Source organism: Triticum aestivum, chromosome 7B, assembly GCF_018294505.1.
Source record: "Triticum aestivum cultivar Chinese Spring chromosome 7B, IWGSC CS RefSeq v2.1, whole genome shotgun sequence".
NCBI lineage: Eukaryota > Viridiplantae > Streptophyta > Magnoliopsida > Poales > Poaceae > Triticum > Triticum aestivum.
In genome coordinates this window covers 12,751,786-12,768,362 of record NC_057813.1, presented here as the reverse complement: position 1 = coordinate 12,768,362, position 16,577 = coordinate 12,751,786, and the positions used below count along the sequence as shown (strand labels likewise).

Below are 16,577 nucleotides of genomic sequence, written 5' to 3'. Positions count from 1 at the left end.
AAGAGTGGAAGGAAGAAAAAAAATAAGGAAGTTGATTGCCATGCTTTGGACCTAAGCACAGTGGACAGGACACAAAATGTGAGCAACTTAAATCGTGGGCTTGAGAGACATCGGGTAAGCAACGACAAGTTTCAAAGATGCTATGAAGATTAACGGGCGCTTTTCTTTCTCCAGCCGTGGCAAATGTATCTAGTACATCTCGCATCGGCTGCTCCGCTGTGTTTCTTGGCTCTCTCTTTTCCCCACATTGCCATGCTATCTGTGTTGAAATATATTGCCATCTCTCTTCATGAGTTCAGACTTTTAGAGCAATTTGCTGGAGCATGAATTTAATATAGTATCAGAGCCCAGAGGTCTTGAGTTCAAGACCCTGTCAACACAATATTAAATAAAACGATTCTGCGGCCTACATCGATCCCACATCTAAGGACTAAAATAGGCTAGACGTGAGGGGGAGTGTTGAAATATATTGCATACCTCCCTCCATCAGTTCGGACTTTTAGAGCAACTGGCTGAAGCATGAATTCAATAATCTATAGTCTCGGCCACATGTTAGTTTTAGAATGCTAGATCCCAAACCAGGAGCAACACGTACGTGTACGTGCTAAGTTAGCCTTTTGTTTTAGAGAACCCTGCACTTTATTCAATCAAAGGGATGTTACTATATCATGTGGCTCCATTAAACACACAATCATTCCTTTTTTTGACGATTTTCACCGGCTTCATGCTGATGTTGACCGGTTTAACCTGGCATATATGATCCTTTCGCAATTGTTTTTTTTTTTTTTGCTAGATCACCGGACGACTTCCGCCTGAACTCACTCCAAAACTGCCCTCCAAAAGCCTTCGCCAAACTTATCACCAACATATTGAAACCCATGATCCCTCTCCCCGTTCATGGTGATCAAACATGCTTTATCTCTGGCAGGAATATTGCTGAAAATTTTATCTTGCGTGGAAAGATGTCTGCCAGCCAAAAGAGTCGGGTGTTTTGGGCATAAAAAACCTGCAACTTCAGAACAACTGCCTCGTCATAACATTCATATACAAACTGCTCCAGACGGCAAACCTCCCTGGGTCCGGTGGTTCTTTCAACAATATTCTCTCGACCCCACCCCAAAACCTACCTCTTCATCCTTCATTTGGAAGGTTGTCCATGATCATCTAAAACCACTTCAAAACATCTCCTTTGTCCTTCTCAACAACGGCAATTCCATTGTCTTCTGGCATGACTCTTGGCTCATCCCCAGACTTTTAAAGCATCTCTAGCAGACCCATTATATCGCGCCAAATTGCAAATAACCGCCAATTTACTGTTTTGCGCAAAAAAGTGGCCTGAACAAATACCGTATCGGACTGCGGCCTTTAAAAAAAATTGCGGGGCGCGACAAATTCTCCCCCTCAACCTTTAGAAACACGGGGCGGGAGGCCGACCCGAGGGTGACCCCTATCGCTAGTGAGATTTGGCAGGAGGGACATTTCTGCGCGGCAGTTCCTGCTCTCCTTTCCCTCCGCCGCCATTGATCTTCCTCCGCCCGCTCCGGACCACCTTCTCCGGCTCTACAGCGCTGCCATGGACACCTCCCAATCATCGCCCGTCACCGTGGAAGTCATGGACGCGCCAACCCCTCAAGCAGATCTCGTTGCCGGCCGTCTCACGCCCGCCGCTATTCAAGCCTCCACCGCCCATCCCCGCAAGCGCCAGGGTAACTTCGTCATCCAGAGTGGCGCTCCCGCAGCCGCTGTCCGGAAGGCATGCGCGCCCACCGCCACTGCAAATCCGGTCCAGAACCCCCCCCCCCCCCCCCCGGTGAAGCACCGTGCCACCACCTCCTCCGATCGCCACCGCAAGAGCTTCCCCGAGGACGCCCGCCGACGCTGCTGCTGCCATATATTGTGTCCTGTGACCATATACATATACCGTATCATGGCATGTACTATCGCCATTCAAAAATACATGATTCCCATAAAGTCTGCTATCAGAATTCTCTATATCTGACCACTAATTAATGAACAGAAATTTGGAATTTGTTAAAGATAGAAATTGTGCCATCAGATTTGTAGAATGACTTAGTATAAGCTTGTGCACACATATTCATACAAAACTAATGGTCAGATATCGTTCAACTTACTCGTAAGTAATACCTTTTTAATTGCTTTGGATTGCATAGCTCATCCTTAGATAGAAAGTCAATAATCATTTTGGCATATGTTGTTAAAACAATGGATTTAAGTTTAATAATTTGAAACCACATGTTTACTGTAACAGCAAAAACGCTACATTGTCGCCACTTGTGATAGAGATTTAAAGAGGAGAATAAGAAAGGTATACTTGCTCCCTTAAAGTTCATCCTTAGATAGAAAGTCAATAATCATTTTGGCATACAACCTTTTATGTTAAACAATGGCTTTAAGTTTAATAATTTGAAACCACATGTTTTCTGTAACAGCACAAATGCTACATCGTCGCCACTTGTGATAGAGATTTAAGGGGAGAATAAGAAAGGTATACTTGCTCCCTTAAAGTTTAGCACCAGCCCACCAGGACACCAAAGCCATGCCCTTACACTGATAATTAACGTGTACATACTGTTGATTTTGCAGGTTCCTGGTGTTCCAATCATGTATATCACCCACTATAGGTACTCGATAGAATGATCACTCCTTGAAGCTACAATTGGTGGAGGTAACAATATATATCTTGCTCTAGTGTCAGTTTCTATTTACTTTTATGTTCTGTTTATTTTATTTTGGCTGTGGTAAATCCATGACCTAATGCATGTTCTGGTCTTCTATGCAGCACCAAGAATCCGATTAGCTTGAATACACTATTGCACTTGCCCAAATTCCTTGATTTAGGATGGATATGAGTACTGCCGTGCTGAATTGAGCTGATTGTAACCACTTCAAAATTATGCATCAACCTCCTTAGGACATTGTTTTCATAATTTTTGAAGGAAACTTTAGAAGATATCTTTCCTTGTTCTTCGTTTAAAACTGAACTGTAGCCAACTTCCTAGTGCACTTGGTGTGTTAATGTTGGTGTTGAGTTGTAGACTCATGTCTCACGAACATCTCATATGTAATCTACACCTGTTGACATATGGTTCAATAATTTGGCATGCTTCTGGTTCAGTACACGCAATTGGCAAGCCAATATACGTGCTGGGGTTTTTGATTTTGTAAACTATCTGTTCTGAAATGAGCTCAATATAGAATGCAATGCAAATAATGAGATGTACTCATAGCCTAAGCTTTATAAGCTCATGTATGACTCATGTAGTGATAACTATGGTTGATCAACGCCAAAGCTCCATGATACAATAACTTTACAGGACAAAAACAAAAATGGTGGACACATGGTCACTAGTAGAAAAAGGGGCAATGGTTTAGGCAGGGCCAGCCCATTAGTCCCGGTTTAGTCCAGAACCGGGACCAATGGGAGCATTTGACCCGATTCGTGAGCCCCGGGGGCCGGCCGGGCCACGTGGGCCATTGGTCCCGGATCGTCTGGGCCTTTTGGTCCCGGTTGGTGGGACGAACCGGGACTAAAGGGCCTCGCTCCTGGCCCACCACCATTGGTCCCGGTTGGTGGCCTGAACCGGGACCAAAGGCTTCCCTTTAGTCCCGGTTCGTGCCACGAACCGGGACTAAAGCGTTGGTCCTCGTTGCGGTCAGAGTTTAGTCCCACCTCACCAACCGAAGGGCACTCACACCGGTTTATAAGCCCCTCCCTCTCTGCCTTGTTGAGCTCCTCTCAAAATGAAAATAGATGCCCTTATAGAGGGAATTTGACCTAAATTCATACTGAATTTCTCTGAAGTTTGTAGAAATCTATTATGAATTTAGGTTGAATTTTCTCTATAAGCGCATCTATGCTATTTTTTTAGTAAAGTTAATCACAACTATTTTTTCTTCTATTTATTTCTGAGTAGTTTTTTATATAGTTTTTCTCTTTTCTGCTATATTTATTTTTTACTATTTATTTCTGAGTGGTAATAAGTCATTAAAAATAAGCATCTATGCTCATTTTTTTAGTAAAGTTAATCACAACTATTTTTTCTTCTATTTATTTCTGAGTAGTTTTTTATATAGTTTTTTTTCTTCTCTGCTATATTTATTTTTTTCTATTTTTTTCTGAGTGATAATAAGTCATTAAAAATAAGCATCTATGCTCATTTTTTTAGTAAAGTTAATCACAACTATTTTTTCTTCTATTTATTTTTGAGTAGTTTTTTATATAGTTTTTTTTCTTTTCTGCTATATTTAGTTTTTTTATTTATTTCTGAGTGGTAATAAGTCATTAAAATAAGCATCTATGCTTATTTTTTTAGTAAAGTTAATCACAACTATTTTTCTTCTATTTATTTCTGAGTAGTTTTTTATATAGTTTTTTCTCTTTTCTGCTATATATATATATATATATATATTTATTTATTTATTTATTTCTGAGTTGTAATAAGTCATTAAAAATAAAAAATAGGCGCAATGCTCGTTAATTCGCTTCAAGCCTTTCGGAATAGTGTAAACTGCACTGCACATAGCTCCGTGCAGTCTACCATATTCCTCAAGGCTTGAAGCTAACCAACGTGCATGTGAGTATTGAGCCTCTTCTTCATCGTCTCTGCACTCAGGGTTTATAAACAGCTGTGAGTGCCTCTCGCTTGGCGAGGTGGGACTAAAAAAACAGTTGCAGAAAGAATCAACTAAAAAACAACTGTAGAAAATAAATAAGTAATTATACGGGTCCATTGGTACCGGTTGGTGGCGCCAACCGGGACCAATGCCCCTCTTTAGTCCCGGTTGGTGGCTCAAACCGGGACCAATGCCCCTCTTTAGTCCCGGTTGGCGGCACCAACCGGGACCAAAGGTCTTTGTTTCCCACCCTTTGGGCTGCTAAAAAGAGGCCTTTGGTCCCGGTTGGTGGCTCTAACTTGGACTAAAGGGTGCATTGGTCCCGGTTTGAGCCACGAACCGGGACCAAAGCTTTTGCTACATAAGTAGCACTTAGGAAAATTTTATAATCGCGCATCCCCACTTCGATCTCCTCTCCCCCGACGGCGGCGAATCCATCCCGACGCCGTCAGGCTGCCCGAGCCGCCCCGACACCGCCGTCCCCTGCCGCCCCGACGCCGTCGCCGCCCCGCCCTGCCCCGACGCCGCAGTCCCTTGCCGCCCCGGCCCGCGCCGTCGCCGCCCTGCCCCGCCCCGACGCCCCCGTCCCCTGACGTCCCGGCTCGCGTCGCCCCGACGCCGTCGCCGCCCCGCCCCGCCCCGCCCCGTGCCGCACCTCGCCGTCGCCGTTGCCGCCCCGCCCCGCAAGCAACTTTTTATGATTTTTGTTAGATTTTGTTAGTTTTTTTTAGATTTTTTTTTGTAGTTCATAGATTTTTTTGTTAGATGTGTAGTAATTTAGAGGTGTTGTTCATAGATTTTTCTGTTAGATTTTTTTCATATTGTGTTAGATTTTTTTTTCTGTTAATAGATTTTTTTGGTGATATTATTGTTGAATATGCATGTTTGTATGTTCATATATATGCAAAGATCGAATATGTCAAATTTTTATGATTTTTTTCTGTTCATAGAATTTTTATGATTTTTTTCTGTTGTAATTTTGTTTATAGAATTTTAATGATTTTTTTGTTCATAGTATTTAGAAAAAGGAAAAAAAAATAAGAAGAGAAAGTGTTTAATATAATTAGTTAGAAAAAGACTAGCTTATTTTTAGTAAGTACTACTTTATTTTATTTATAGTAAGTGCTTCATATATAGTTGAACTAGCTAGTTGATTTAATAAACTACTTTATTTTACTATATATAGAAGTAGTTTGTTTTTGGTAAGTACTACTTTATTTATTTATAGTAAGTGTTTAGTAGTTGAACTAGCTAGTTGATTTAATTAATAAAACTGCTTTATTTAACTATATATAGAAGTAGTTCCCGCATCGATGTCGGCGATGCCTATCCCGCATCCTCGTCGTCGTCGACTCGGCGGTGGAGGCCTGGTTGATCAGGGCCATGTTCGGGACTGGGCTCCGCCGGGTTAGTATTGGGACGTGCTACCTTCCGAGGGACGTAGGTTGGTGAGGAGGCAGCCCGTTGTTGACCCGATCCTTGTTTGGTGGCGGACGCGTGGGCCAGTGACGGTGCCGAGGCTTCCGGACACCGCGTAGGTGGTACGTCACCGTGTCAGCGAGGAGGACGAGCACGTCCGTCGCTACATGGTTGCATTGGAGGGCAGGTTCGACAATACCTGGCAGGTTCTTCAGGGATCTCACTGGAGCTATGATCCTATGATGGTTCCTTATCTTTGGGTGTCCACCGCCCGCGACGATACCCGTTGGGTGCTATGGTTCTAGTTGTATTAGTGATGCTATATTAGCGATAATATTCGATGATGTACAGACACCAAGAGATGATGTACTTTTTCTTATAATTATTGAATGCATGCTAATTAGAATACTACTTTATTTTATGATTTGGTTTTGCTTATTGAATGCTGATATTGGAAAAGTTATCCTTCATTCTCGTGTGCTAGACAATTTGGTGTAATAATGCACTCGGGAATGAAAGGAGGAGCTACGTACATCACTGATAGTCAACCCGTGATTAATAATAATGATGTAGTTTAATATTTGAATTATGAACATAGGCCGGAAATGTCGTACTCGGACGACGAAAACCGCCCGGCGGAGTGCGACTGGTGCCACGACGACCGAGGTATGTGCAACAGGTTCATTGAGCTGGACGAAGATCGGCGCTTCAGTATTAAGCTCGAGGAGACCTTCGATGTTCATATGGTACACAACGACGACAATAGTTTTTTTCATAATTAAGCACGACTTCAACTATTTTAACATGTATTTTTCATCTTTTCCAATTCGACTAGCTTATCCCATGCTATGCAAGACGTTATGTCTGGGAGAGGATGGGTTTTGAAGACCATGAAAGTATGGAAACCAAAAAAATTATCCTAAGTACCCATCATGGTGTGGATTTTCAAGTAAAGCTGTACAATACTGAGAGTGTAACCCATTTTGGTTGCAAAAATTGGGAAGCACTTTGCAAGATGTATGGTTTTGATTAGGGTATGCTCACCATGGATCTTGGTGATCCTACAATTGAGCAAGAGAGACCTTCGATTTGGGTCCTTGTGTACACACCTCCAATTCTTCCCCCATGTGAGCTTAACATAGTTATTAAGTAATTTATATTATTTATTTCAAAATAGTTGACATCTTATTTTCATTGACAGCTTATTTTTCATTCTTCAAAGAATGTGCAGAAGATGGTAGACGAAACCCACTACATCGATGGCTCCGAATTAACTTATAGGGAGAAAAATCATCTAATCGCATTTTGTACTGATCTTGAGAATTACAATGTCTACAATCGAACTCCTCAACATTATGGTCAATACGTGCCACTAGTGCACATGTTGAACTACGGTAACTACCATGGAGATACCCTGGTAAGAGTTTTCACTATTAGGACATCCGTGCATCTTTTTGCACACTTTTAAAACTAGTGCATCATTGCTAACTACGAAGTTATTACTATTTTTTCAACGGATAATCCCGAATGATTGTGTGCCTCATCTGATGTATACGCACGGTACCCTTCATGTTTTGAACATACAACCAGGTCTTCCTACGAATCTGAACTATCCATACCGGGTTTCTAAAAGAAGTGAAGACATGACAATCAAAGAATGGAAAAAATGTATGGACAATCATAAGGAGTTTCTTGGAAGCAAAAGGCAACGAAGCGCAAAAATTGGACATAGGATGATCTCCATTCTTCATAATGGAGAGTCAGGGTCTATATTATTTTATGCTATTTTACGTTAAGGGTGTTTAGGTCCTACCTGATACTGATGATCATGTGCTAAGAACAATTATATGTAGGATTGGGTTCGATGACTATGAGGATGATGATCGTATGACTTATTATTAATAATGAGTAGAAGTTGTATGATGCATATGATGCATGATTAGTAGGACTTGTTATTATATATGATGATGTATGATGCGAGCATGCAGCGGGTGAAATGAATATAGCAGCAGTGGTAAACCATGGACGAAGATGTAAGAGAGGACACTTATCTCTATTAGCTAGCTAATAACAACCTAAAAATAACCCCCAAAACCCCTAAAGCAGCCATTTTTTTAAAAAAAACATCTTCTTTTGGTCCCGGTTGCCTGGGCTCGGCGCACCGGCCACGTGGAGGCACATCTGTCCCGGTTCGTGTTTGAACCGGGACTAAAGGGGGGGGGGTATTAGTAACGACCCATTAGTCCCGGTTCATGAACCGGGACTAAAGGCCCTTACGAACCGGGACAGATGCCCCCTTTTCTATTAGTGGGTCTCTGTCATTGGCCATGGTAGAGAATGATTGACCTTTATGTAGTAGAAAATTTTGCGTCCACATCCAATCAAACCATGCTATAAAAGGTGGCATATATAGAGCAAGCTTCGCCACATAATTTTGTAAACTGAATAGAGAATGCTAGAGGTAGGAAGGGAGACAGAAAGTTTATCACTGTACCCTAGACACTGGGATAGTGCCATGTTTGCAAATCGTGGGCCTGAGAGACTTCAGGAACTTAAGGTTCACTTGGATTTCGGGTGGAACGATGGAATATTGTCATTTTTTTTCTCAAAATAGATATGACAAGTATGTCCGAGAAAGCAACAAACTTTAATCAGGTTACGGAAATTGTTGACTCACATGGAAACCACAAAGAGAGATAGCGATCAGCCCCAAAACAACCAAGTTAATGTTGTATAAGTAGAATCATCAAGGGCGGATTTACCTTCATTCACCTGTATCAAAAGGAACAATTGTTTTAGAGAGAGAAAAAGTAAATATGTGTTACTAGTGGAATACTACATTTAATGGGTATACCATTTTCTTTACTTGTCGTTGTGTTCTTCTGACGATCACGAATAGTGCACTCTGCATAAAATGCAAATAAGAAGATGATATAGCCACCTAGCTTTACAAGCTTGTTCATGTGCAAGAATAGTTGTAGACTAAAGTGGCCAGTAGTGAATTTTATTTTAAGAAACGTCGTATAGCTGCATCCAGCCAACCAAGCCAATTTTGTTGCTTTTATGTAAGTACAATCCAGGCTTAGAGATTGTCATCATTTGTTGGATTTTAATAGTTCAGAAGCTCTACCAAGTTATTTTGGATTGTTGTTAATGTGCCAAGTGGTTTTTTGAGAAGAGGGAATCATGTGTTACGAAGACCGCGTGTTCGTGCTGGACTTTGGCTCGGGTCGCCCCCGCTCAGGCGACTCGGGCTCCCCAACCCTAGCCGCCGCCCGGGCCTAGCCCATCCTCCTCCTCTCCTCCCGCCACCGCCAGAGGACGCCGCCGGCTTGCGCCCGGAGGCTGACGGCGGTGGCGGGGGCTCTTCCTCCCTCCCGCGTCTCAGGGGTGGCGGGACCCCAACATGCGTGGAGGTGCGGCCGATCTAGAAGCGACGATGTTGGCTTCGACGGCGGCGACGGTCGGCCCTACCTCGGGCCACGGGCGGCTGCTGCGGCGGCTGGCTTGGATCGGGCGACGGCACGATGCGGTCTTCGGCGGCATGTCATCTGGCTTTGGATCGACGGCAGCGTCGAGGGCCTGGTGGACTGCTTGGCGGCACCCATGGCAGATCTATTCTGGCCGGTGTAGCCAGTGGTGGTGGTCATCTTCTTCGTCGGTGGTGGCCGGCCAGAAGCTTGGTGATCGGATCTCGAGATCCATCATCTAGTCTCGACTGCGAGTTGGGGAGACATGGTTGCCGGTGAAAACCGAGCCGACGACAGGCGATGGCGGCGTTCTACGTCGTTACCTTGATGAAGACATCATCGTGTAACTACTGTCGACCCACTCGTGCTGCTCCGGGGAAAACCCTAGGATCTCGTGTTCCAGATCAGATGATGGCGGCACTGTGGTGTCGTTTCTCTCTTGGGAGCACCGTTTGTGGAGCAGCGCTGGAAGTCAGAGGCAGGAGGTGGAGCGGCTTTGTCTTGCACAGAGCTTCGGTGCAGATGTCAAGGCATGCCTGACCGACAGGTGCTACGCTTGGTCATGCCTGGTCGGCAGGTGCTACGCACGACAGATCCTCCAAGGACTTCAAGCTGTGTCGGCTGGTGATACTTGGCATCATGGCGCTGAGGTGTATCAGTGGCGACCGCGACGTGTTCAACTGTTTGCGCGTAGGGAGGAGGTGTCGTTGGACGCCGTGGTGGCGTCGACGATAGCTGGACCGAGCAAGGTTGATGCATCAGTACAGTTCTGAAGATGAAGAGGTGGCAGTTGGAGGCGGCGGCCTCTGAGAGCACGCCGGACCAGTGTGTGCCCCAGACCCGGCAAGTGGCTAGGTTGGGGTCTCAGGTCTTAGATGTTAGGCTTGGCTGCGATGTCTGTTTGGTATTAGGCCCAGACTATCTGCGCCCCTTCATCAACTGGATAGGTGTAGCGACAGTTTGTTGCTTAGATAACGACTTTAGTCTTATTGTTGTATTGATTTTGTAAGGTCTTGTGAGAATAATTATTAAAGTGGCCGTATGCATCGCCCCGATGCAGATGCCGGGGGTCATTCTCCTTTTCTAAAAAATATGTGTTACTACTGGCCAGTGGCTTCTATTTGCTCTCTTTTTTCTGATGTACCGTCCGTGATTTCTGATTCTTTGAGATTACATTGTGTCCAATCCACCACCCAAACATGGGACATGTTACTTGCACAACTGTGAAGCAAAGTTGCCCACCCGAAAACTGCTAGCTGCTTTGTTCTATGTAATTGTACTGCAATGGGGACACGAATTTCATCGCTAGCTTTTTATTTATCCAAAAGTCAAGAAACATGTTTGGTATAAAAATATATTTATCCAAAAATAATTCATTGTTCCGCAAGACAAGTCTACATTGTGATTTTTGTGTGAACTGAATACTTAGTCAGAACTCAAGCGTTTGAGGTCTTCAAATTGTTTTAGACGCACTCTAATGTGCACAATTATTGCTGAGAAAATAGTATGGGCTAGGTAAGTATCCTACCCTAGTTGTAGCCATGCAAATGCTGAGATGATATAGGTTTCTGCGAAAGCTTGACAGTTAGTGTACCCTTTTCTATGATTACTAGTAAGTTGAATGCTTCAAACAACGTGTTCATAATTCTCACTAAACCTTTACAAATTATTATGATTGATCTTGTGTAGGGAATTCTGTTTGTGATGCAATTAGTACGAAGTAGCAACCACCTAAGCTGGGGCTATGGCCCATGTGGTGATTACTGTAGTTGCTCGGCACTAAAGTTCCATAAATACTGAGCATGAGAACTTCTCCTATAGGAGTAAAGGAAAATGATCCTCAATCGTAAGCACATGCTCTTTGCCTGTGGACATGATAGATAATCAATAGCCTTCATTTAGTGAGAGAACGTGGTTAAAAAAATTCATCCGGCGAAGCCATGTATAAGAGGTCGAGTAGCATAGAACAAACCATGATATATAATAGTTTCTGTGAAGCGCAAGAGTGGAAGGAAGAAATATAGATAAGAAGTTGATTGGGACGCTTCCGAGCTAACCTTGGATGGGAGAAAAAACGTTAGCAACTTAATTCGCGGACTTGAGAGACATCGGGTATGTAGGGATAAGTTGCTAGGTAATTTCATGGTCAACGGGCTTTTTTCTCTCTTCAGCCCTGGTAGATGTATCTAGTACATATAGCCTCAGCTGCTTTGTTATGGTCCTTGGCTCTCTCTTTTTGCCACATTGCCTCACTTATGTTATCTGATGTGCTGCGTCGATCGCAAGCCTTTGATGTTGCTTTCACATGCGTGTGTGGCACGTCCGATGAAACCCAAGGCGCTGAAAAGACCCTTGACCTAGATTTTGTTAGAATGCCTGCAATTAGCTAGAACTATCTGTGTTCAGTGTTAAAAGTTTAAACCAGTAGAATCAAATAATGTTACAGATTGCACCGATGCACAAGCAACATGGTTCATTTGGCTTTGACCATTTGTAAGATGCTCTTGATCCACGTCTGGTCAACGAATGCTTTCTATCATACACCTTTGACTTGTTTTTCTTGTGCTACTTTTCACTTGTCGAGTGTCCTACCACTGCCAATGCATTTAAACACAAACAAAGTATTACAGCCTCATAGTCGTTACAACCCCAGAGGAGGCACATCGGCAGCTTTACAAGTTCATTACTAGAAGTAATCATGGGCACGACCTGCTCATTATCCTCTAGTGACTTCCAGATTACTAACCGACAGAACTAAATCATGCTTCCCATTACCTCCTAGCCATAAAGTATATTTGTTTCTGTAGGCTGATGAAGGAGAGACGTACCAGTGGCTGTTTTGGTGTGTTGCGGCGCAAACATCAGACACTTTTTTTTTGAGAACTAGACACTCTTCTTCTAGGTCAATGACCACTAGGACGGTATGGGCCTGGGCCTCGTGGGCCAGCAACTGATGGGCCACACATTCAACAGTTTCTTTTGACAACATCTACTTGCAGAAATATATAAGTTTGTCTCAAAAAAACTTGCAGAAATATATCACGGTTACCAGTTTACGGAGCCCACGACTGTTGGAAATTCACCACAAAATCGATCACATAATAACAACGCTAACACACGCGCACAGAAACTTTTAGCCAAAGGCCCTTATCGTGCCCTTATTTTCTTCCTCTTTATTTCTTTTTCTCCTTTTCTCTGTGTTACAAAACTCACACGCCCTGCCCCTGTATATATAGGTGCAGGACCTGATTCACGCCACCGACCCAGACTTCTTTTCTCTAACCAATACGGACTAGTACTCGTACATGACAAACTAACACCGTCCTGATTGATCTCAACTCCTACCATACTAGCTAGCTTACACACGTAAGCAAGCCAACCTCAACTCGGACACCTACTAGAACCCGGACGTACTAATCATCCGGCAACGCTAATTACCCTTTACTAATCCTAACATGACTCAATGAACTTTCCTACTTTTAGCACTAACACATGTAGGTATGTTTGGATTATTCCAATATTCACCCCCTAATCCAAACATCCCACTCTTTACTCAATGAGACACGCAGACGATCACCTCTTCATCTTGTCCTGTCGATGTCGCGATTTATCGGACTGCAACTTCCCTCATCTTGCAATGATGGCTACCACTTTGTCATCATCTTTTTTTCTTAATGCCGACCTCTAGACTAGACCAACGATTACCCAGACTACCAGCCACGCTGCCGCATCTTAGCGTGCTATATGCGGACTAAACACATAGCCTCATGCAGGAACTCGACTTAACCGGTCGCGTCCATCTTCATGTTGATCTTCATCTTCACGTCGGTTGCTTGCACATGCGGAGACACATCTCTTTCACCCGTCACTTCTTCAATCTTTCTCGTTGTCGCCGATCCACATCTTATCGAACACACCTCCTGTCCAGCGGCAACACAACTTGCCATATATGTGTAACTCATCTTCATCGTATATGAACTCGCCGGAACTCCTTGATCACCAATGGAAACGCAAGGCACGATTTCTTTTTTCCATCCGCTCTTCTTTTCAACTCTCCTCTGCCAGTGACGCATCTCAACTGCAGCAGAAGATTCACACACCCGAACTCTTGGACGCACCTTACAAGAACTCATGTGCACTCCTTGATGACGGCTCACAACTTCGCCATCTCCACCTTGCACCCTCCAACGATGATCTCGATGATTTCCTCGGTGTCGCAACTTTGGCACCTCCATAACCATCAACGATCACCAACGCCTTGCCGACAACAGCTTGTCGCCCTTCTCCTGGTCGTTCCGCCGAACAACGATCACCAGTCGCCTCGCTTGCGACAACATCCTCGCCACCTTCTTGTCGTCGCTCCACCGAACGACTACTGCCCGATCTGCCACATCGCTGCAACACGCGGCGACTATATTGCCCACTTCTCCTCGTCGCTGACCACTCAGCGACTATATGGCCTGCTCGTCGTTGGCGCTACACCAGCGACTATATTGCCCGCCCTGAGACGCTAGCAGGGTCGCCACCCGGGTGCAAGCGTAGCTTCCCTCGAACCTTGCTCTAGATACCAATTGTTGGAAATTCACCACAGGATCGATCATATAATAATAACGCTAACACACGCGCACAGAAACTTTTAGCCAAGGGCCCTTGCCGTGCCCTTATTTTCTTCCTCTTTATTTCTTTTTCTCCTTTTCTCCGTGTTACAAAACTCACACGCCCTGCCCCTGTATATATAGGTGCAGGACCTGGTTCACGTACGCCACCGACCCAGACTTCTTTTCTCTAACCAATACGGACTAGTACTCGTACATGAAAAACTAACACCGTCCTGATTGATCTCAACTCCTACCATACTAGCTAGCTTACACACGTAAGCTAGCCAATCTCAACTCGGACACCTACTAGAACCCGGACGTACTAATCATCCGGCAACGCTAATTACCCTTTACTAATTCTAACATGACTCAATGAACTTTCCTACTTTTAGCACTAACACATGTAGGTATGTTTGGATTATTCCAATATTCACCCCCTAATCCAAACATCCCACTCTTTACTCAATGAGACACGCAGACGATCACCTCTTCATCTTGTCCTGTCGATTGGCTCCGGTGTCGCGACTTACCGGACTGCAACTTCCCTCATCTTGCAATGATGGCTACCACTTTGTCATCATCTTTTTTTCTTAATGACGACCTCTAGACTAGACCAACGATTACCGGACTACCAGCCACGCTGCCGCATCTTAGCGTGCTACATGCGGACTAAACACATAGCCTCATGTAGGAACTCGACTTAATCGGTCGCGTCCATCTTCACGTTGATCTTCATCTTCACGTCGGTTGCTTGTACATGGGGAGACACATCTCTTTCACCCGTCACTTCTTCAATCTTTCTCATTGTCGCTGATGCCACATCTTATCGAACGACACCTCCTGTCCAGCGGCAACACAACTTGCCATATACGTGTAACTCATCTTCATCGTATATGAACTCGCCGGAACTCCTTGATCACGAATGGAAACGCAAGGCACGATTTCCTTTTTCCATTCGCTCTTCCTTTCAACTCTCCTCTGCCAGTGACGCATCTCAACTGCAGCAGAAGATTCACACACCCGAGCTCTTGGACGCACCTTACAAGAACTCATGTGCACTCCTTGATGACGGCTCACATCTTCGCGATCTCCACGTTGCACCCTCCAACGATGATCTCGATGATTTCCTCGGTGTCGCAACTTTGGCACCTCCATAACCATCAACGATCACAAACGCCTTGCCGACAACAGCTTGTCGCCGTTCTCCTGGTCGTTCCGCCGAACAACGATCACCAGTCGCCTCGCTTGCGACAGCATCCTCGCCACCTTCTCGTCGTCGCTCCACCGAACGACTACCGCCCGATCTGCCACGTCGCTGCAACACGCGGCGACTATATTGCCCACTTCTCCTCGTCGCTGACCACTCAGCGACTATATGGCCTGCTCGTCGTTGGCGCTACACCAGCGATTATATTGCCCGCCCCGAGGCGCTAGCAGGGTCGCCACCCGGGGGCAAGCGTAGCTTCCCTCGAACCTTGCTCTAGATACCAATTGTTGGAAATTCGCCACAGGATCGATCACATAATAACAACGCTAACACACTCGCACAAAAACGTTTAGCCAAGGGCCCTTGTCGTGCCCTTATTTTCTTCCTCTTTATTTCTTTTTCTCCTTTTCTCTGTGTTACAAAACTCACACGCCCTGCCCTGTATATATAGGTGCAGAACCTGATTCACGCCACCGACCCAGACTTCTTTTCTCTAACCAATACGGACTAGTACTCGTACATGAAAAACTAACACCGTCCTGATTGATCTCAACTCCTACCATACTAGCTAGCTTACACACGTAAGCAAGCCAACCTCAACTCGGACACCTACTAGAACCCGGACGTACTAATCATCCGGCAACGCTAATTACCCTTTACTAATCCTAACATGACTCAATGAACTTTCCTACTTTTAGCACTAACACATGTAGGTATGTTTGGATTATTCCAACAACGAGTACCTCGGGATGATTGATATTTCTGTGTATTTTAACTGCAACCTTGGCTCCTCATCCTAGTCTGTAGTCAGCTGCTATACCCCCATGGGTAGAGACACTGAAGGGTATCAAGCATTCAAGTGTGTCGGGGTTTAGGAAAGTTGGTCATAGAGATGGCAGAGCTGGTGAGTTATGGTAAGCACAATGTTTGATTTCCGTTGAGCCTTCCTGAGGTCCAAACGTGGCATGTTATTGTTTAGATTCAAAATTGACATTGAAGCATAGAACAAACAAGAACCCTCGCATGTAGTCGGGATGCCGGCCTAGGGCTGCTAGTAAGCTTTCGACAACTTGTAGTGCAACAACAAACCTATAACTTTTTTTCGAGCTAGAGAACGAAGAGGTACCTTTTTATTACGAAGAATAAGTAGTATGTACAAAAAAACGTTAATATTTCTTGGAGAATTCTTGAACTGGAACATGGAATATGTCAAAGTGCAATATTATTTTTGTCAGACATGCATGACAA

General features: G+C 44.5%; 1 protein-coding gene across 1 annotated transcript in view; it reads left to right on the top strand.

The window, feature by feature from the left end:
• The window catches only part of LOC123157551 (rRNA-processing protein FCF1 homolog), a 58,110-nt gene extending 55,452 nt beyond the window's left edge, over positions 1 to 2,658 (top strand). Inside the window, exons 8-9 of the mRNA XM_044575838.1 lie at positions 2,270 to 2,326; positions 2,605 to 2,658. Of these exons, the coding sequence (XP_044431773.1) occupies positions 2,270 to 2,326; positions 2,605 to 2,658 (111 nt within the window). The remainder of the gene's footprint in view (positions 1 to 2,269; positions 2,327 to 2,604) is intronic.
• The last annotated feature ends 13,919 nt before the right edge of the window (positions 2,659 to 16,577 follow it).